We start from the raw sequence: 23,462 nt of genomic DNA, 5'->3' as shown, positions 1-23,462 counted from the left end.
CAATTTTCCTGCATCACTGTTTCTGTTGCTTGATTTTGTCTCAGTGGTCTGCTGTTCTGTGAGATGTCTTGCTTAAAACAGCTGAGAATAATTTCAAATACTCTAAAATGTGTCAGACTCATCTGAAAGCAAAATCTCTGCTTTAGTAGGTCAGCAGTGTTTTGACACTGAGTGTACTTGTTATATCTTAAAAATACGTGGATCATAAACTCGTTGTTACTAATTTTTCTTTTTTTTGCCCAGAGACTCAAAATTTTCTTCTGTGGAAATTTAAGCATTTCTGGAAGTTTCTGCAAGACAAGAATTTTTTTCTATGGCTTTGTTAGTTAAATAAATTACATTTATCATTTGATGTGGAACTAAGTCATCAGAAGCTTTGAAAAAGAGAAACTACTTCTAAATTACTACAAAACTCCTTGTAAGCCATAAAAAAAAAAAAGTAGCATCTGTCATCTACATTCTAAATGATTAGTTTCCCTCTTCAGATTTTCAATATCCTCATATATCTCTGGTTTATATTAGGTAGCTGTAGGGTAACTACTTGACAGAAAATAAAAGGCAAACATTTATTTATTTTTAAATAAACTTTATGTAGAGATAAAATGCAAGCCTGAAGATAAAATTTTAGTATGATGTATCTGTTTCTCCGAGTGATGTTGACAGTCTGTAATAGTTTTCTGTGCTAAGTTGATTCTTGGGTATTTTAAGATGACTTTTTTTTTATGGCTGCTTTTTGTTGCAGAAACCAGAGTCTGCACATGAAATTTTTAGAGAAGCTGGAGTGCCACGGAAGCAGAAAGTTACAACATTTAATGTAACAGATGATGCCATAATTAAGCCAGGTAATTTTTTTGAGCTGCTGAGTATGATGTGCATAGTCATTTAGCATCTGCCACTTGTAGACCTAAATGAAGTTATGATGTGTATTTCAGTGTTGTTTTTTATAGAAAGTGCTGAATTCTTTGTCATTAAGCACAAGCAAACTTTTTGCATAGGGAAAATCAGAAGATGGGTTTTACTTTTTAGTTGATGAGATGTAGGATTTTTACTTTTTCCAGGATGCTATGTTTACACCTATGAGAAAATAAATCCAATCCAAATTTACTCTGAACATTAAGTTAAGAAGTAAATGTCTGTAACCTTGACTCGCTTATTGAGCATAAATATGGATATAGTTACAGGAAGTTCTGTGTTTATCCTTATGAGAGGGACACAGTTTTGTGGTAATGATTCTCAGGACCCTGAAATAACAGTTTGAGTTTTGCTTCTTCTTGCTGCAGTCAAAAGTAGGACAAAGTCTGCTTTTTCTGGTTTATGGCTTGCAAAGTAAAACACACTGAATCATGTTTATAACAAACATTCTCACTAAAAATCAGTATTGGAAGTTTGGTGATCAAATGAAAAGTTTAACATTTCTGAGGTTTTATAAGGTAGTGTATTTAGGTTGCGTTTGTTTTGTGGTTTTTGGCTGTTACAGGTGTTTTCTGAAGAATTATATAGGGTAGGAAATTCTCATGTATTGCATCTTCTTTGCCATTAGTGGAGCTTTTTGCAAGACCTATTTAAGACTGCAGTAACTGATAAAAATCAAATCTGACATGATGAGGAAGTCTGGACTGATAAATGGAAGCAATAGTTTGAGATAAAGCAGAATTGCAAGTTTTTGATAAACTGGTTTGGCAGTGTGTGCATTTTGTACATAACATCCTTTATGTGCATGATTTTGTGTCAGTTGGCACTTATCCAAATGTGTGGATTATGTAAATATAACATGAAATAATATAAAAGTTTTTATACTTGAGACTTATGAGAGGTTTACATAATTTCAATTTGCATTCATACAGATTTTAGAAAGCATGGAAGCAATTGAAAAGACATTAAGCTATTAAAATTTCATTTTTTTAATGGATATATAACAGACTGCAAACTGAAATATGCAGCCACATGAGTCTTCAGATTAAAGTTCATTTAAGATGAACTAAGTTACCAGTTTTGCCTTGTTGGCTTTTTTTAAGCTCCTAATGAAAGAATATTTGCGCTTGAATAAAAAAAATCACTGAAGACAAAACAAATCAGAAATTAATATTTTGATATTGCAGGTACTTAAGGAATTTCTGTAATTACAGTGAGATGGGTGATGTCACTGACCTACAGTGCCACTGTTTCTGCTAAAGGTCAGCATATAGACAATTCCTCACTGGAGGAAGCTGTACTTTTACCACAGACTTCAGTTTGGAAACACTGTGTCTTCATAGAGAAAGTGTTGCAAAATTTCCTTTTTTATTAACCCCATTTTTTATAATAAATGGGGGGCATTGTGGTTTGTTTGGTTTTTTGGTTTAATTTTTTTTTTTTGAACTCTCCACCTTGTGAAGTGCTAGTAGTTCTAAGTGCAGCATATTCTGTTTTCTTGCTAAGCATATGTATTATGAATCTTAGCTAATTAGGCACTTTGGACTTTGGCAGTGTATGAAGGGCAATGTATCTGAGTAAAGCCTTGACCCTTCCTGCCAGTCTGAAATTGGATTATATCCTAAGATGTGTGCTTAAACAGTAAACACAAAGCATCTATTTCAGTCAGTGAGGTTGATAAAGAAGAACAAATAAGATGTAAATAACAAGTTCTGTGACTGTAAGCTGCCCTGGAGGATGATGGCTGGGTAGTGGTTTGAGGATTTCAGCACTAAGTTGAACATGATCTCTCCCTTTCTCCTGCAGGTACTCCTTTGTATGCCGCTCACTTCCGCCCCGGGCAGTTTGTGGATGTCACTGCAAAAACGTAGGTGCCTGAGGATACATCGTGCCTTAAATCTCTCTAAAGAACCTTGCTAACTTTTTTTCCCTCTAATCTGGCTTGAACCCGTGGCTGACAAAAGCTGAAATACAATTGCAACAGTAGTGACAGGAGATTGGCGTCCATTCACTCATTGGGTTAAAAAGATCAAGTTCTGTTTCTGGATGAGGCTTCCTCTTGCTTTTGAACAAGGCAGCTGGACTGTTGATACTATTGAGGCTGAGGTCTGCCTGTATTGTCTCTCACATGCTTATGATTAGCATGGGCAAGGAGATACTTTATTACAGTATCTCTAGTATGTAAAAATGCTTAAAGGTATTGGTTCCCAAAAAGACTGCTTAATTTTAATTTGGTGAAGAGATGGGAAGAGATATGCAGACTGATAGGATAGTAAAAAGGTAGTGAATACATTTAGCAGTACAGCAGAGCTGTCAGATTTTTTTGTTTGTTTTCTCTTGCATTCCAGCTCACGTCCTTGCCAGCAGTGGCTAAAGATCTTTTACTTTAGTGTGGGAGGAATAATTTCCTCCCAGACTGCTGTGAATGCCAAATGAGAGCTCAAGTAATAGGGGGTGTTCAAAAGAAAAACTGGCATCCTGTGGCAAAGACTCGTCCTGGCTCTTGTTGTACATCTGTGATTTCCCCTGACCAAGAGAGCTCCTGTCTGCATAATTCAGTGTCGTGATACAAAGATAACATTTGCCATTATATGTTTTATTTTCTCTGCAATGGAGATGGTACCCAGCTGCAGTTGTCTCACATGTAGGGTGTAATACCTATAAATGTCCAATGCAGTTCACAGGATTTTGTATATATGGGGAAACTGACCTTATCAACAGAGCTGAGTGTGCAGTTGTAATAGAACTACACCTCACTGCATTTGTGAGCAGTCTATTGAGAAAAAAAATTTAAGGAATTGACTGGAATTAGTATTTTTTCCATGTCAGACTTTCTTATACACTTAGATCTGGCATATTATTCATTCTACTTGTAAATTGCATGCAGTGAGCGTCCTGTAAGGGACCATAGCTTGTTTGCAAAACAAGGCACATGATCATTTGGAATACAGTCATTTAATGGAGATTAAGTGTCAGCCTTTGTTAATTCAGAAAAGCTTTGCTTTTCCAGGAGCTTTTCCAAGAACTAGGAAAGGCATTTTTAGCAGTGTAGAAGATGTTGGTAAACAGCTGCAGGTTATTGATTTTAGTGTCTTCCTTTTATTATTTGAAAATACTAGCAAGCTAAAAATGGGCTGGGTTCTTGGTCCTGTTCAGTGAATCCATCCATTAGAAATACAGTTCAGTATTTCTAATATGTTTTCTCTAGATATTTGTATGATCCCATTTCAGAAATTAGGTGTATGTTTGTACTGCTGATTTGGTAGCATATTTCTTGTAATCCTTCTGTAAACATGAAGGAAATGTTCTTTAGCTAAAGAGAAAGGTGCAATGGGTTTTCTGTCAGTGTGATTCTCTAATTATTCCAGTCTTTCTATATCAAAATTTTTTAACCTTTTTCTGTAGCTCTCTCACATTCTGATTTCTGCTTCTTTGGAATGCTTCATTTATCATGTTTCCTTACCTCCTGGGCAAGAATTAAGTTATATTACTACATTTCAGTTTTTCTTCTATTCTTTTGTTTTTTTCCATGCAATTTCATCCAGCAAAGTCCCATCCAACCTGGGGAAGGACTTGGAGGGAGGACGTGGGTCTTTCTGTTTCAAACCCTTATGGACTTGAAAAACAGATATTCCTAAGACATGCTGTCAAGTAAAACTTTTTAGAAATACATTTGCATAAATATATATTTTACATTTTTGAGTTTGACAGTAATTGCTTTAATTGGAGGAAACTCCAGAGTGTACAGTGTTAGAAATCATGTGGATGAAAATAGCAGTGCTGTTGATAGTAGCATGATTAATTGTAATAAGTCCTTTAAAAAGGAAAGAAAGAAAACAAATGTCACCTCAATGAGGAGATAATATAGTGGGATATAAAGGATATTTTAATCTTTTACCAACTTTGAATTGTTCAGATGAGCAGAATATCCTTTTGTATGCTTCCTTCTCCCAAAATGCAAATAAAAATATGCTCCTTATATATAAGCAAACTTCAAATTTCATTTCAGAAGTCTTGGGTTAGCCTCTTCATTTGGTTACCAAAATTTGGTTTTTATGACTGTCTTCTTTTAATCTTCCTTGCAAATGTTTTTTGTCAAAGTCTTTTGAAATGTTTTGATTCATTTATACCTCTGTAAAGAAAAACACTTTTACAGGAATGAGAGGGTTCAGTTAAAGATTTATGTTTGCACTTTGTTTTTGTTTCAAACCTCAAAATTGTTCAGCATGGTATGAGTGGCTTTTAGAGCACTGAGACTAGGCAGTGTGTCTGCATGCTGTCCATCTTCTGTAGTGATGAAATATTTTCCTTAGTACTTATTTTCAGTAATTTAAAAGCTCAATCCTTAAGTTTAGCCCTGCTAAGCTCAGAGCTAAAACACACAACAAAATCCAGAGACACCACTCTAACAGGCTCTGTGACCCCACCTTGAGTACTGCATCCAGCTCTGTGGTCCCCTCTAGGGATGGAGCACCTCCCCTATGAGGAAAGGCTAAGGGAATTGGGATTGTTCAGCCTGGAGAAGAGAAGGCTTCAGGGTGACCTGATTGCAGCTTCCAGTACCTGAAGGGAGCTTGTAAGAAAGACGGAGAAAGACCTTTTACAAAAGCATGTGGTGACAGGACAAATGGCTTCAAACTGAGCGTAGGTTTGGATTGGATATTAGGAAGAAATTCTTTACTGTGAGGGTGATGAGAAACATCAGAAATGTTGTCACTCCCAAGAAAAAGCCAGCAGTAGTTTTGTTGGAAAGTGATGAGTCTGGAGTGTTTATGGTTTATTTAAGTTTTGTTCTAATAGCTGTGTAATCTTAGCCTGAATCAGAACTCTCCATTTGCCCAAAGTTATCTGAGTAAGTAGTTGGAATACTTTTCCCCTGCAGCATGGAAATAATGCTCTTTTAAATTAACTACATTTGAAGAGTTACTAGCTAAGTAAATTGTTGCTTAATTAGAGTTGCTTAATTCCCATAGCTTTCTAAATGAGAGCTCTCTCATTACGTACTGGCATTTTTCTTGTATCAAATCTGGAAAATGGGGGTTTGTACAAAATTAGGTGGTTGACCTCAACACCTGCTTTCCTGCAGATGAGACCAGAACAACTGTAATTAGACTCTATTTTTAACTCTGCAGAAAGATTATTTTTCTTTTAACTCCTGCATGCCCTAGTTTTTCGTATCATCGTTGCTCCCTGTGATTACTTTATGGGAACCAGGTAATGCTTCACTCAGTGAAGCCAAGTAAATTAGGTCACTATATTGCATCTGTTGAGGAACAGGGGCATTCTGCATTTCAAATCTAGTTTTATAAGTCTCATACGTGTGGGGTTTTGTGTTCAGATATGGTGTCTAATGTTAGAACATTAAAGATGTATAGCCCTTGATTCAAACCAAGACAACAGGTAGAAGATGCCTTAGCATGATTCCACAACAGGGTAAGTAGGATGTCAAACATTCTACTTCAGTATAGGTTCTTGGTTATCCTATTTCAGATACTGTAGCAAAATCAGTTCTTTCTGAGTGGATTCTAGTAATTTATTCTGTTAAATTAATATATAGTACTGGATTAACATGCTGCTTTGACCTTAATGTTTTTTAAAAATTTCAGCTGGCTTAGTTAAAGTTTGAATAATTACTTTTCTTTTATTGGTGATCCTTGCTGAATGTGTTCACATGTAGTAATTTTTAAGGAGGGCAAAGAGGGCAGTTAAACAATTTGAAATTAAATGAATGATATTAGTAGCTGACACCTGGTGTCTGTTCAGAAATGGATAAGAATATAATTTGCATAATATTCATTATTTTTGTCAGAATAAAAAGTTTAAGACTGTACAATACACCATATAAACTCTTCTCTGATTTTTCATAATATGTCTTGAACAGCATGCATCTTAACTTGTCTTCCTTGTTTATATAAGATAAATATTAGTTTCAAAAGCATGTTGCATTTCATACAATTGGAAGTATGTAAAGTGTTTGCATTAGAAATACAGATAAATTGTGGATCCTGGAGAAAATGGACTCATTATATTTTTTTTCATATAGCGGAGAAATCCACCACTTGTCTGAAAACAGATCTTATTCACATCAACTTAGGCTGCAAAAACACTGTTCTTTAGAATGCTTGTGGTATATTGCCTGAGCTGCTAACTGCCTAGTTTACCAGTTCTAAATTTTATTATAAACCAGATGTTAGTAGGTCCTTACTTTATTTTAAACTTTGCATTCAGTCTAAATAATCTTACTCTGTTCTTACTCTATTTCCAGCTTCATTTCAGATAGTACATGAGTCAAATAAGAAATACACACAGTGAAATTGTTTGTCCTCTTGACATGTGTGACAAAAAACATTAGACATTGTTTATTCTTTTTTAAAGTAAAAAGCTCCAAAATGAAAAACAACTATAGCTGCTTCTTTTTTAATTATTTCAGTCATGATGGCTGTGTCATATTAAATAGGAAATTAATGTCAGGAAGTTCTAAGGTAGAGTATCCTTGTAGGTAATGGAGTGATTTTTACAAGTCAAAAATGAAACTAATCTGAAACATTATTGAACTAATATGATGAAAATGCCTTGATAGATAGTAAAAAAAAAAAAAAAGAAAATAAAAAAGTATAAAATACAGATTATAAATTAAAAAAAAAAAGTATAAAATGCTCTTAATTTCAGTATTGCAATATCTTTCCTTGCCTTTAAGCAGAATATTTCAGAGACTGAAGATTTGTTTTTGTATTCCAGATCAACAGATGCAGGAGAACTTTCAGGTTTACTGGAGTACTCTTTTTTTCAGTCTGATCAGACTTTCTGTAAAGTTCCTAAGGCTTCAATGTTGTAAAATCTGAGTCTTTGTTCACAGAAAATACATGTGTAATTAGAAGGACCAAGAAGCAACTGAGTATTCTCTATTGCATGAATCATTTAACACTAATCACTCTATCTTGTAATAGAATCACTTTTTTTAAGTTATCTTATCATATTTGATGTACTAAACTCTATTTAAAAAATACATCTCTTGCATATATGAAGTATTTATGTTTTAAAATTTTTTAGCACAACTGACAGTATTCTAAATTGTTCATGTTAAAAAATAAGTAAGTAGAATGAAATATTGAAGTGATTTCATGACATCAGATTTATTCTTCTTGGCTAAGTTTGACAGTAGTGTTTACTTTTGAAATGGTACCTTTCTATGGTTGTATGGTTTTCTCTGAATTGCAAGGGCATTTCTGCAGCTAAAGAATTTATCATGCCCCATCATTTAAAGAGAGAATTTATCTGCTCGCTCTGTTGACTGCACACCTGCAACCCACTTGCAGTTGGTTTTGGAGACTTTGCTAAGTCCATCTTCCAGCTAGAGATGCCAGAAGTAATCTGCTTGGAAAACATGGCCAGTAATAGGTAGTTTAAAAGAAAAAAAATGTCATTTTGGCAGAACAGATATGAGTTTTCCTATAGCTTAGTTTCTGCATGTATTTCATAGTTACTGCTCCCTAGCAGTATGAAAACAGAAAAACACAAGTTTAGAGCCTCTCTTAAAGTGTATTTTTCAACCTGTTTTTTACTACTATTGCTGTTTACTCCTGCAGGCTTTTAAAGTAAGCTGATTCTATTAGAAAGTGGTGTTACAAAGCCTTGCATCCTTTGGATTCCTGTCTTGTGTTCCTAATCCCAGATAACCCAGATTGTCCCTCCTGCAGGTGCCTTCATTCAACTTCCTCTCATGACCCCAACCCCCTTCATATCTTCATGTCCCACTACTGTCTGCTGGCCTGGAAGGGCTTGTCTTGCTGGTGACAGCCACTTGCATGACCAGTCAGCTGGCAGATCAAAGGAAGATATCACTGCTTTAATCAAGTTTTAGCTTTTCCTTAGCTCTAGGTAAGGAGCAAAAAATACTCAGGAGCTTCTAACCAGTAACTTCTTTATTCAAACAATTACACATGTTTCTTTGCCAGATTTAACTGGGCTTGTCCCCTAGGTTCTGAGCAGGGAAGGGGAAGACCAGGAGACAGACATTGTGGCTGCATAGCTCATGTTGCCTTATAATTCTGTAGCTTTATCTTGATGGCTATTTTTGACTGTGGTTTGATGTGTTCAAGATAACCAGGACGGCAGTTACAGGAGAGTTGAATCAAGTGGGAAGAGGAAAGAATCTACTTTTCATTAATGTTGGTGTTTTCTGTGTTTGTGCGTTCCCTAGTTTTTCATGGCAGTGCTGAGCAGGGAGTCAGCCAAGTGCAGTTCCTGCATAGAGTGTGCTCATACCCAGTTTTATTTTAGATGCAAAGTGCATATATATTTTTGCTGAGAAAGGATTTTTGAAAATCAGAGGAAAAGGATTCTTGTTCAAAATCATAGAATCACAGGATATTCAAAGTTGGAAGGGATCCACAAGGATCACAGGCTCCAACTCTTTAAATGAAAGGCCCTAACAGGGGTGGAACCCACAACCTTGGCATCACGAGCACCATGCTCTGACCAACGGAGACAATTTCAGGTTAAATTTAATAATCAGTGCAGCCATAAACACTGTGGTCAGACTTCTGCTTTTGTACACAGATAATGCCGGTTTAGCACACACTTAATTCAGCTTTTCCTTTGTGCAGTGGTGATTTTCCCTATTGAATCTGTTCTTGCAGTAAATAGAGAATTCCAAAGCCAGTAATGCTGTCATGTGGCTCAAAGATGAAGGACATGGACTCTGAAAATACATTTTATTTGATATTGTGTTTTAGAGCTTATTTGTTGGATGAGTACAGATCAAGGGAATTACATGTCATTATACCCAAAGCTGCTCTCAAGAGATGAGTTTGTTGTATGAAAGAGAAATGTTCCTTCTAAGTAGCCATCCCTTCCCTCTCTCGATGCTTAGGCCAGATATTAAGTTGTGGTATATGGTATTATTTGGGATTTTGACAGGGTTTTTGTTTATTTGTTCTGCTGCTCACTTGGTGACAGATGCATTATGGTAACTTTTATTGAGGACAATCACAGCAAAGAGCATTTTATGTTAGTCTTCTTGCCTGTTTGACTCTTCTAGTGCTTCTTATTCTGTAAGGCAGTCTTTAAGCATTGTACTAAAATACGTTTATGGTACAAAGTACAGATTTTTATACCATGTTTAAGTATCTTCTTCCCTAAGCTAGTGTTGTTAAAGGTAAAAAAATCATGAGCCTGACTGGAATTGTTGATTATTGCTAGAAAGCTTATGTCTGACTAACCCAGGTTTGTTTCTTAATTATTTTTGTTTCCAGAATTGGTAAAGGATTTCAAGGTGTCATGAAAAGGTGGGGATTTAAAGGTCAGCCTGCAAGCCATGGCCAGACAAAAACTCACAGACGACCTGGAGCAATATCTACCAATGTAAGGATTCTCATTTCCCAGTAAAACATTCCTCTGTGTTTTTAGAACAGCTTACTAGAGCTGAACAAATGTACAGTAGCTAGCTGCCACACTTACTCTGTGCTAGCAGGGAATCCCAGCAGCAAAGGAAGTTCAGAATCCTGTATAAGGAGCAGTGCTGTTCTCTTAGGCCTTGATTTATGAATATTCTGTATTGCTGGTAAATGCTCATATTTTAACTGAGCTAATTGGCATATTTTGTAATATAGTGAGAGGAACAGCATTAATTCTTCAAAGAGAGTTCTAAGAAGCTTTTATCACAGCATTTATAGATTGGAATGGATTTGCCTGATATTTTATCCTGCAGATATTGTACTGTTCTTTGGAACCCTGGTTGCTTTTATCACCTTGCCTGGCATGTGTAGCTGCATAATGAACTGATCCCCATAATTTAGTAGGGAATTATTCCCAGAAGTGTGTAAGCTTCTATGCATTTCTAAGCAGAGTACAGAGTCATACTTTTACATTTCAAACTATAAATAATATTAGTATAAAAGCTCTTTGAACAAGTTAATTTTAGGCTTTGTCTTATAAAGGCTGTACAATATTTAGACTTAACTAAGAAGAATATTTTGCAAGCTAATTAAGATAAACTTAGTCATAGTACTGAACATGAACTGTCTGTAAATTTCTTAGAGAAATTAAAATTTAAAGAAGGATTAATAATGCTCAAGAGAATAGTAAAAGCAAAAAGGCAGCAGTCAATGAAGTTTGAGTATTTGGGAGTGTAAAAGCATGTGTTACTGATTTATAGTTCTCAGTTTCAGCTGGCAGAAGAATTCTACACCTGGCACTTGTTTTCATTGAAGAATGTAAATATTTGAACACTAAACACTATTTTAGCAGATGGTATTCATCATTACAAAATAACCCCTTTACTTTTCTTTAAATTAGAATTTCCTAAGCAGTAATGCTGCATGTAATTTCACAAAGTATATAGAATGAAAAATGGTATTGGAAGTAGGTGTGATGGGAAGGAAACAAAGTGAAAGGATGCAACAGGGGAAAAGCAATGCCTTGATAGCCAACCATAGATGGGAAAGTACTATCTCAGACATTTTGTAATCCAGGACTGTTCAGTAGAAAATCGTCTCCCTACAACTGCATTGCAACTGATTTCCTGAAATCTTGATTTCCACAAGAATTAAGAAATACTCCAAGAAACATTATTAATGTTTAACAGAGAGGTGCAGGATAGATATCCTTTTTCAAACAGTGAAAATGATTTCATTTGTTCCTGCCTTTTTTCCCCACCTTAGTTGTCCAGTTTATGCTCAGCCAATCAAAATTGGGTACAGAACCAAAGGAATACTGGGAAATGTAATTAAAAATTCCACTCTCAAGAGTACACGTTAAAAAAGATCTGATTGACATCAGTGTAAAAACTTTTTGATTAGGGAAGGAGAGAAACTACAGTGTCTATGTGTGTGTGTATAAATATATATATAAATCTTGTGATTGTGGTCAAGTATTTCAGGACACATGTAGAGTAAAACCTAACTTCTGGCAGGAGGTATTTAAAATGCTTATCAGGATTAGATTTTTTTGATATTATATATTTTCAGCCTTGGAAATACCAGCATATTTTGTCTGGTGTACTTCTTGCAGTTAACATGGTGGTTTTGACCTTGTTTTTATCTAGCAAGCTGCCAAAGTTTATCGTGGAAAGAAAATGCCTGGTAAAATGGGTAACATCTACAGGACATCTTTTGGATTAAAGGTGAGTTCTGGCTATACCAGTGTGTGTATAAGGTGGTGGCATTGCCAAGCAGTGGTGTCCTGTCTGCCATCTCTGCAAGAGTCCAGACAGCTGCATTTGAAGTGAGCAAACTGGAAATAGCAGAGCAGCAAATGTGTTCTCCTGTTCTCTTGTGGGTTACAAATAACTTATCTGAACATCCTTTTGTGTTTGTGGTACCCTGGAAACTGGAATTTCAGGTGATGCTTCCACATCCATTGTGTTTTTCCTTATGTCCCTTGACTTCTGCCTTTGAAGAGGGAAAACAATCAGGCTTTTGATGACTTCAGTTAATGTCTCCATGCCTATTCCATTGTTCACATCCAACCCAAATCTGAGTTGTTTGAAGCTCTGACTTGGTCATGGCCTTTCGCTTTCATTTGCAAAAAGGGGCTTGTAGTTTCTGTCCTGATTCTGATTTGTGCATAGCTACAGTGGCTCCTGAGCTATTAAAACTGCTCTGTCTCTGAAGTCAACCTCTGCAGTTTGCACAAAAAGCATTCTGACCTCTAGTTTGCCAAAAAGTGCTGCTGTTGTTCTCAGTTTACTATAACTAATTTTTTGTAGCAGAAAATGTGTGTGTTCAGTTGAGCCCCTGATTGAGTTAAGAAATTTACATATGGTAGGGGGAACATTTTCACAAGGACATTTGTTTTATTTTGTCACCTGTGATGTTTTTCATCTTTTTCAACTTATTGCTGTTAGAGGGAAAAGAGACCTGGGAGCTTTGGTTGGTGTTATGCTGAACAAAGAGCTGCTTTACCAAATACAGTCACCAGCCCTTTAAAACTGTTTTAGTCTCTTGCATTAGGAAACTTTGCACCCAGAGAGGCATGTGAGTGAATTCTGTGGCAAGTTTAGGCCTGTACAGAACATTTTTATTCCCCAGGGTATCATAACCAATTACTCAGTCTGGGCTTTGCTAGACTTCTTCTTGTAGAACTGTGAATAATCTCTAAAGAGAACTCAATGTTTGATTTTTATTTTTTTTTCTGTCTCCTAGGTGTGGAGGATCAATACAAAACATGACATTATTTATGTAAATGGGTCTGTTCCAGGTCACACCAATTGCCTGGTGAAGGTATGTTTGCTACTTTCAGTACTGGTATTAGTGACTCCTAAGCTCTCTACAGATCAATTTACAAATAGAGAAACAGTGGTAGGATGCAATTTTAATTTCTTCTGAGAAATCTTGTACTGTTGAATCAAAGGGCAGTGGAGTCAGTTCAGTGATAGAGCGTGGTCAGCAGTGAATGGCTCAGTAGGGCACTCTGAATGGCTCCTTCTTAGATTTGCACCCACATATCCTAGGATACACCAACACCGTTGCTGAACCCTGTGGTAAGCTGTGTCCACCCCCTTTGAATGCCAACATGAGCCTGTAACATGGTGGTGAGGTTTCCAGAATGTTATTTGTTATATCCAGAATGTTATTTAAGTGTTATATTGATGAACAGACACACAACAACTCCTGCTTTAAGAGGTTATTTAAGCATTCCCATACCCAGTAGCAGTTACCTTTCCAAGAAGCAGTTGAGGTACACAAAGAGACAGCTGGAGTTCACAATAAAGACCTGAGTTCTCTTTGGAATCAGTATAAATGTGCCAGTGCTATTTTCTGTGGCAGTCTGCAGGATTAATTGCAAATTATTTGGATATTGTTTCAGTTTTCCGTAGACAGTCTTGAAACAACGAAGAGTCTGAGAAGTGTTCTTATGATGTAAATAATTCACATCAAAGCAAGAAAAGTGCTTTTCAAGGGTAGTTTTCAAAGTAGAATTTTCTTTGTTACTTTCTTTCTACTTATATTCTACATACCTGCAAACCACTTACTTGGAGGAAGTTGTTTCCATTGTGACTGAATAAAGTGCAGGGTATCAAATGTCTTTGCTGTGAAGGACTATGATGAGTTTGGTATGCATGTACCTCTGTATCTGAGAGTTTTAAATCCTCAGAAATACTGCAGGGATTTAAATGGTTGAGGACTTGAAAAGTATCTTCTGTAGTAATAATAATAATAATAATAATAATAATAATAATAATAATAATAATAATAATAATAATAATAATAATAATAATGTAAATATCGGGTTATTTTGTCTCTTAGTTGTGGAGCAGAACTCTACAGCTCCTGGGCCTGTGTACAGCAACCTTGCCTTCAAGTAGGGTTTTTAGCCATAGAAAATTAATGTTTCTCTTGCTGCAAATAAGGCCTTTTTTCCCAGGCAAGGTATCTCTTAACTGGTTTTATTTTAATGTCCTGCCCAAGCCTGGGGAATACATTACACATTTCTCTTCCAAATGTAGTGAAAATTGGTTAAGAGGTGTCCAGGAAAAGTGGTTTTCAGGACAATTTCTGCAAAATTGCTGGGCGGGACAGCAATTACATAGAATTAAAAGTGTGGTTTGACTGGCTTTTCATCTGTATGTTGGACTGAATGAACTTTTCTTAACTGTGTTCAAAGTATGTGTTCCTAATCCTGAGGCATGAACCTGGTTTCTCAATGTCAGTCTGAAATTTAATTAAGTGGGAATTTATTTTGGGATGTTAGTTTTAAATAATAATGTGTGCATACAAGCAGCATAATGTAGCTGGAAAATTGAGAAATCTTTGATGCCCAGACTGTATTCTTTGATCTTAATAGTTCTCTTAAGCAAGAGTTAATTGTTGAAAAATATTGTGCATCTTGTTACCCTGGTAATGCCATTAAAATCCACATCTGGTGGCAAATGCAGGTACACATCTCACATGTTTTATCTGTAAGGATGCAACATCTTATGAAGCCACTGAGATGAGTGCAGTGCCTGTTTTTACCAGATTATAACTTTAATTCTAACTAGACTCAATAATTAATTTTTATTTCTGATTTTAAGTGAGTTAAGGAAACAAACATTTATTACACAACTTTAATATAAATTGTTTTTTAAAACAAAGCTCTGTGTGTTAATACTGCACATTCTTAGTGCAGTACACCATGAAGATCTCATTCAAACAAATCATTCTTCCCTTGCTGATCAAACCCTGCACATTCTGCTTGGAAAAGAACATACATGGGAAGAATGAGGCTTTTCTTCCCTTAGAGCTCCTTGCTTAAGATAACAGAGAATATGAAAGATTTTGGCCAAAGTGCTCCAGACTCAAATTTTCACCACATTTAATAATAAGTAACACTGTATGAGGTAAAGACACAGCAGTAGGTGTCACTGCTATTAGGAAATAGGTCTCCCAAAATTGCTTCCAGTCTTATTAGGAGATTGAAGGCAATATGTAGTAAGCTACATTTCATTCCAGTTCCTTGAGCTGATGGATCCATTCTGTGGCTTTTTCCTTGCATGAGCCATATGAATTACTTTACATTCATTTTTTCCCTTATTTTTTCAAATATATCTGTGAAGAGTAGAAAAGGCTTTAATTATAAAATCAGGTAAAGCAATACTATTTGGTTGTCTGATTTCTGGGGGTTTTTTTTCTTCATTAATCTCGCTGCACTCATCTGTGGTGTTTTTAGCTTCCTTACACCTTTCTTCCAGTGATTTCTTGTTTGCTTATAGACTTCGACTTCCAATATATTGTTGTATATTTGTTTGGATCTGTAGTTGGGGAGAGGAATTATGGGATATTAGCTGCTGTAATTACTGTTCATTCCACTAAGTACCTGCCTGTAATAAGTAGGAATAATGTCTAGGGAATTTGAATCCATCTGTCTTTGAGTTCCAGAGTGAAATATTGCATAACACTTCCCTCTTTGTGTGCCTCCAAGGGGAAGGCATTTGTGTTCAGTACCCACTCTGTGTTGCTTGGTAACCATTAAAACCATAGTGCACCTTTAAAGCATATATTTATTTTGTATGTTGTATTTTTGGAAACTTCATGCATCAGCACTCTATTCAGACAGAGATGAAGCACTTAAATTTTTCAAGTTCTGTTTTCAGCAGAATAAAATTGCAGAATACTAGGATTGATGGGTTTCTGTTTTTAATTAGAATCAGCTTTCATTTGATATTGCATGCATATTGAAGTATGCAGGTAAATAACTGACATCAGTCATGTTTCTGGCCAACTGGAAAATGAATGAAAAAAGCTTACATGGATTTCTTTCTCAATTGCAAGGTGTGATAAAATTAAGAAACTTTAGGAGTGTGCTGGAATGCACAGAGTTCTTCTGTTAAAAGAATATCATTGCAGAGTAAGCAATTGTGAAATTTGTGTGTTGGGCCTATCAAGATTGCCTACCTCAGGAAACATCTATTTCTTTCTGGGGTATCTTCTTAGATCCCAGGGCCTGTAGTTACCATCTATAACAGCTTTCTCTTTCTAAAGGTCATGGCTCCAGATTGCTCTCCCAGGTGTATTATCAAAAACTTATCTTTTGTCATTCAAGAGAGATGCACAAGACTTAACTCCCTCTTTAATTAGATGCCTTTTAGTGGAGGGTGATATAGTATATTATAATTCACGATGTTATACTTGGTCTAGGATAGTATTTTATACCTGCCCTGATTTTAAGGCACCTGATTTTCTTAGGGTATTCTGTGTTGATCACTTTAAATATATCACTTGTAGTGAGGGCAGAAATTCTGGGAAATCTTGTATCTCATAGGAGTTGCTTTACAAGTTGATACTGAACTGACCTGTTTGTATGCTAGACCTGAGTCCAATTGAAGTATCCAAGTTGCTTTAGTATGATGTTCCACTTGAGCTAGTAATTTAAGTCCTGACATTCCCTATTTTTGTTTGGCTCTTTTTTTTTTTTTAATGAGATGTAGTGATTTGCATCCTACTGATTTTGTATCACACTTCCCAATGTTACTGTGCTGTGTTGCTAGTTGTTGATGCCTGGATTGGGTGCCCTCTGCTCAATTTGAGGACATGCAGGCATAGTGTGGTGCCTTCAGTTCTTTCATGTTCTCTGTCCTGTGCCTTGGGCCTCATTCATAGAGTTGTGTGCAGGTTTTAGGGGGATTTGTATGGCTGAGTTATTTTTTAAGACAAAATAAGGCTGGTAAGAAATGGATATAATTCTTGGATTCAGTTTTTATGTTTAGCTTTAAAAATAGACACCTTGAGAACTTATTTCTAATAATTTTCTATATTTAAACACATTTTATACACAAATAGCTTGCATTCTTTGCTGTGGTTGCTAACACAGCCTGAAGCCCTGTTAAACTACAAATGTGAGTTGTGACTTAAGCATCAGTTTTTAACAGTTGTTTAAGACCACATTAAGCCTTTTGTGGTGATAGATTTCTGAGTTTGTGTTTGTTTATACTACCCATTACACTGTCCATATAGGGCACATACATAAGTGCAGTTTATTAATTGTCTGCAAAACCCTTTATGACTGTTTAAAGATTTAGTGACCCAACCAGCTCCAATTTCAGCTTTGTCTAGTATTTTTCTAGATAAAATGACCTGTCAGAGAATACACTGTGGTGGCTATACCATCATCTGTATATAACATCTGTCTATCTATAGTATAGTCTACTGTAATATATAGTGCTATTAATATAACAGTTAAGTGAGCCCAGCATTTATTATATGAGGTATATAGCAAATACTTTTATGGATTGCAGTAACAGTTTGGGCTATGAGCTTGATTCCTTCTGGGGATGAGAGCCAAATTCACTGGATTTTAGTAACACAGCATGAAAACTTGCTCCTCTGTTAGGAGGATGTTCTCAGGAGGTTACTAGGAGAGCAGGAAGAGCTGTGCTGGATCACCTGCACTTCTTTTCTGTGAACGTGCCTATACAGACAAGTGTAACTGCTGCTGCTCCACACCACTGAACCTCTTTATACTGCTGTGACATTATTGTTCCTGTATCTCTTACCTCAGATTACTGAAACCTTTGCTATGCTGGGCCCTTTATAAATGTAAAGGGAGTAATTAAATAATTCTCTTGAGAAGACAGATAAATGTTTTTTAGCAACTTAAACAACCATGTTTTAGTTGCTAATCGATACTTTCAGGTGTAAAACAAAGTTGGGTTCTTCCTTTAAATAGGATAATACCTGATAACAGAATACTATCTGACTTTATTAATTTCAAGAGAAAGAGTTTCATTTAGTTTGGTACTGATGCTCTGAGATAACACTTTTTTACTTTAAATTGCATTCTAAAGCTATGAGTGTAGAGAAAGCGTAGAAGTTTCACCAGTCAAAAGAAATACTGCATCAATTATACCAATAAAAAAAATTACCATATCAGAAGAAAACAACGTTAACATCAGATGTGACCTGTGCTTCTGGGATCTGTCAAGCTGCTGAGGAGTTTGGAAGGGGCAAAATGAAACAGTGCAACAATGGTCTGTTGGAGCTGCTTCGTGAGAATCTCAAAACTATTTTAAGGATTCTCCACATCACACTGGAGATACTCTGTCCAAAATTCCCCTTGGCATTAATATGTAATTGGTACAATGTTAAGTCTGGACAGAAATCTTAAATTCATTTAAGTAAACTAATTCAGGACTGAGATTAGACTGTTAGATTTTTCCTTCAGTTAAGAGCAGATGTCTTACTGCCAAATCCTGTCTTTAGAAATTGTTTTAAGAAGTAATGGAAAAAAATAGGAGGAAAACAAACATTTCAATTCCTTTCATTTTCTGGGTGTCCAGAGCTGCCTGCAATGACACAGCCTATATATAACAGCACATACTATTTCTTGATGAAAACAATCAAAAATAACAAAAAGTAGACATGAAGAAGGTTTAAATGAGATATACATTAAATGAGTAAGTTATCATAAATACAATCATTTCTTCTAATCTTTCTGATACTAACTCATGTAGGGACCATGAGGGGTTTTGCTGTTGACAGAGAAAGCTTTTGGTGTGTAATAGGATTAGAGAGTAAAGGAGAAATTAGCAAGGGAAATAATAGATAACCAGTGGAGCAGTTAAAATGGAGTTTCATGTAGCAAAAGAAGTAGCCACAGTGTATTGAAAGGAAGGATGACATCCCTGAAGATGCCATCCTTCAGGTGACACTGCTGAAGCTCTGACTGTTTCTTCTCACTCACTGTTGCAGCAAACGTGTGTGGACTTGGCCTCAGTCTGGTTCATTGCAACTAGATGTGCAGTGTAAACTGGGAACTACAGGCCTGGCAGTTCACAAGGCCATAGAGAACTCTGCTACAGAGGAGCAGTGTTCTACTTGAAAAGCTACTTAGCCATCCTAACCAGTGCAACACATTGAACCCCTCACCCCCTCATTCTTAGCAAAAGGCTTTCTTCTGTTTATCAAGCTTGCTCTAAAAAATATATTGGAACGTCAAATTTATTGTATGTGCTATCTGCAGGAATCCTCATGGATTTTGGAAAAGGTTCAAGTAATAGTAGATATGAATTTGGTAAATACAGTGCTGTCAGAACAAAGCATTAAGTGGGCATAAATTTTTTTTAATTTAATTTTTGGCATAAATCAGAACTGTCCTATGTGAGGTCTTTGTCTAGCCAAGTAAGAACAAGCATCCTGTTCTTTAAAACCCCACCAAAAGCTAAGAGGAAGAGCTTATCTTCTCTCTACTGAAATTTTGTGTAATCTATTTGCACTTTTTTTTTTTAATCCACTTGAGTATAGTGCCTGAAGGGGATTATTACTGCTCAGGAGGAAGATGATATGTAACAATATAAAAAAGAATTTAATTTTAAATCAAATTTAAGAATTTGTAGCCCTTTTTTTTTTTTTTTTTTATTCAGAGATACCAGCCTTCTATCTGCTACTGCAGACAAACTGCTTTTTGCTGATAATTCTTGCTACTAATTTTCTTCAGAGATTGGAGTTTCAGGGGCTAGATTTTAAATCTTTCCACATGTAGAGAGGTCAGTAAAGGAATTTCTCTGTGGCACCTCTCTTCTAGCAAATAAGCTGTCTTAGAGGCACATGTTCAACAAACTTAGGTACTGATTCCTGAGTGGAGAATTTTAGATGTTTAACTCTGCAGTCACTGAGCAGCTCTGCAATAGCCAGAGGGATTCAGTACAGAACATGCACATATCTTTGCAAAATTAGTTGCCGTAATTAGTTTGCATCACCCATACAAACGCGTGTCTTGTTTGTTGAAGAGATGATTACACTGCATAATAGAACTTGGAATGTCATGTAGGAACATACTGTGAGAAATAAGCACTGTTTAAACAAGCTATACTTCTATTTTAATAACATTGTAAAATATTGAGCAATGCATTCATATTGTGAATATGAATTCAATAAGTATGTTTTGATTCACTGTAATGACAGATTCTCTTAGGATTTTTTGTTTGTTTGCTTAGTTTTGCTGATTTTGAAAATCTCTTTAATAATGAGTACAAAATGTTAAATTCAGTATCTGGGGTTGATGTTAAAGTAACTGATGATTTTACCTGGAATTCTTTAAACAAGTGGAATGTGAAGGCTGTTGGGTTTTTGTTATGCATGCAAGCTGAGTTCTTTAAATTCTAGTGTATCACTGTCTAAAAATCTTCTGTAAGATCTATTAACCCTACTCTCCCCCTTGCTGCTTTTCAGGTCAGAGATAGCAAATTGCCTACTTACAAGGACTGCAATAAAAACCCTCCATTCCCTACATTTTTTGCTGATGGAGATGAAGAACTACCAGAAGACCTTTTTGATGAGGAGATTTTCCAGTTCACAGATCCATCTGTCACATTCGCATAATGTTCCTCGCATCTCTGAAAACACAGTTTTGTTATTTTCATGTACATTGCAAGGCTGTATAAAAGTAAGCCTATGAACTGCAGTCTGGCCAACTGACTTAAACACTTCAGGTATTGCCATTTTGGTCAGGTAATCAGATTTCCCACTGTCAGTCTCAAACCTGTACTTAAAGCAACAGGTTGGTCTGAGGGACAGATTGTAAAGCACACCAAAATGTGTCTTCAGTGACCTTTTGTGCTCTGTCCCAGGCTGTGAAAACCTACACAATCCTGAAAAACTGTTGTTTTGAAGATGGTTCCAGTTCATTTTCTGAATGTGAACAAATTCTGTTTCTCTTTTATGTAAAGTATACTGGGCAACTCTGATCAAATCAGAAAAAGGTTCCAAATCTGCCTTGGCATCTGAGGTGGGGAGGATCCATGAAGAATTATCCAAAATAAAACAAGAAAATGCGTGAGCATTGTTTTGCAGAATGAGCTTGTTTTGCGTCCTTTCTTTATCCAGATCTCTTTCTCTCCTTTTGCCTTTGTGTTGTTTAATGTAGCAGATACCCAACAGATTTTCTGGAGGAAGGGTGATGGTGGCCATGTGTAGGGTGAGGGAGTGTTTGGGTGGGAAACATTCAGTAACAAAGCAGCACTAGGAATGCAGAGACCACCTGTTTGTCACCTTTGCTAACATCTTGTTCTGAACTTCACTGAGGGTCCCTTGTATGCTCTCTGGAGAAGTCTCTGTGCATCTACCATGGTATTTGTATTGGATTCTTATGCTGTTACAGGAGAGCTATTTCCAAGGAAAGAGGCCAAATGTGAGGCATTTGTCTTTATGATAGTGCTCATTTTTTTCTTCTATCCCACCTTTCAATAGAAGCTGGGATCATGCCCCTTCTGCTTTTCATTTTGCATTATTTACTATTTATAAGTTTGATCTTTTGGATTCTGTAGATCTTCTCATGTGCAGAAGTACCTTCATAAGTGTCACTGCCATCTGAGCACTTTACTCACAAGCCCTGCAGTAGTTCAAGAATTTGCTTAGTGTTACCATTAATACCCTGGCAGTGCTCTCTGCTCATCTTTGCAGCTTCATCACAAGCTATGAGCTCAAAGGAAGCCACAGGTTTATGGTAGTACACTAACTTGAACTCTTATTATATCAGATCATATTTCAGTGTGGGGAAAATCACCAAAGTACTTCAATTCCTGTTTCTTGGGTAAGAGAACTTTTCCCTTTCTGGCATAAAAAGTGAAATTCCAATGATCTGATCATGTTGCTCCGGAGAATGACTGCAGCCATTCAGACAATACTGTAGTTAATGTTGCCTTCCATTTGTTCAGTTTTAAAGTGTCTGTTGAAACCAGTATTCTGTCAGAGTAATCTCAGCAGTTTTGATTTTGAAATGTGTGCTGGGTGTGAGCTGTGTGATTTTTTGTGGTGCTGCTTATTCAGGTCCCGTTTTTACTAAGATGTGCAGGTGAAACCTTTTCCATCTTTATCAAGAGTGCTTGAACATCAAAGACAAGAGCTTTCCATAGCTCAGCTGCAAGCTGATGTCCCAAAGTATTTTCTGTAGAGCAGAAGCAGAGGGAGATGGGTGAGATCTGCTGATGTGAGCTCAGAGTAGTGCAACTCAAACAAAAAACTTCCATTTGACCCATTCTTGCATCAGGCATTGGAAGGCTTGTGGTGTTTTAATTTTCCTTATTGTTTTCATCTCTTTTTCTGCTCTACTGAGTAGAGAGGGGACTTTGAGTTGAGAAAGCCAGGCTGAATTTATTTCAAGGAGCAAAATTGTTCATAAGTGTAATGACACCAAATGCTTTAAGCCCACCTACAAGTTTGTTCTTAGAAAAGGTTAAGGATGTTTAATGAACTATTTTTAGACATTATCAAAGGTGTTGAAGCTGAATATTTATTCATTGTGGCCAAAGGTTGTGGCTAATGGAGATGTGCTTTTAAGCTTCAAATAAAAGACAAAATCAGGCAAATAACAAGTCCTTGTGTCTCAGATGAGCCAACAGTTTCTCATGCAAAAGGATGTGTTAATTTTTTTGAAAAGGTAGACCAAGGGCTCTGTTGCAAGTAGATGTATCTGTGTGTTTTGTTGCTGTGTCTGAGTAATGACAGTTTAGAGCCATCAGGTAACATATTCTCAGGCAAGCAACAACAGCAACAAAAATAAGTTCTTACTCCATATTACCTGTAGTTATTTAAGGAGGAGGAACTGAACATGTTACCAGAGCTCTGAATCCTGTAGGACAACATCCTACCCAAAGCTGGGAGCTGTTATGGTGCCCAAGGAAGTAATTGCTGGCAAGCTCTGCTGCCAGTGCCATAACTTGAGAAGGTTGCTGCAAGGTCTCCCCAAAGAATTCTCTCCAGGCTGAGCAACCCCAGCTCTCTCACCCTGTCTTCATAGAAGAAGTGCTCCAGCATCTGATCACCTTTGTGGCCTTTTTCTGGAGTCATTCTAGGAGTTAATTCTGTGCTCTTGTGCTGTGGGCAAGGCACTGATCTGGGGTTTGCATGTCCAGGAGCTCATTAACCCTCTCCTTATGCTATTGTGTTTGTTAGGGTGAGTGGGGTGTTTTTAACATCAGGAACATGCTGCTCTGGGGGAGGATGTAGGGTTAAGCTTTAGCTGAATCTGTGGCTTCATGGTGTGACTGCTTTGAAAAATAAATACTCTTCAATAATAACCCCTCTCAGTGGTTCTCTAATAGTACGTGAATAAACAGTGTCAAGCTTACAATATAA

At 36.5% G+C, this 23,462-nt stretch overlaps 1 protein-coding gene across 1 annotated transcript in view; it reads left to right on the top strand.

Annotated features, from left to right (window-relative positions):
• The window catches only part of MRPL3 (mitochondrial ribosomal protein L3), a 28,620-nt gene extending 7,439 nt beyond the window's left edge, over nt 1-21,181 (top strand). Inside the window, exons 5-10 of the mRNA XM_005481002.3 lie at nt 743-842; nt 2,719-2,779; nt 10,167-10,275; nt 11,957-12,034; nt 13,056-13,133; nt 20,559-21,181. Of these exons, the coding sequence (XP_005481059.3) occupies nt 743-842; nt 2,719-2,779; nt 10,167-10,275; nt 11,957-12,034; nt 13,056-13,133; nt 20,559-20,708 (576 nt within the window). The 3' untranslated portion in view covers nt 20,709-21,181. The remainder of the gene's footprint in view (nt 1-742; nt 843-2,718; nt 2,780-10,166; nt 10,276-11,956; nt 12,035-13,055; nt 13,134-20,558) is intronic.
• Nucleotides 21,182-23,462: the final 2,281 nt, after the last annotated feature.

This window comes from Zonotrichia albicollis, chromosome 1, assembly GCF_047830755.1.
Source record: "Zonotrichia albicollis isolate bZonAlb1 chromosome 1, bZonAlb1.hap1, whole genome shotgun sequence".
Classification (NCBI taxonomy): domain Eukaryota; kingdom Metazoa; phylum Chordata; class Aves; order Passeriformes; family Passerellidae; genus Zonotrichia; species Zonotrichia albicollis.
This window is presented reverse-complemented; position numbering and strand designations above follow the sequence as displayed.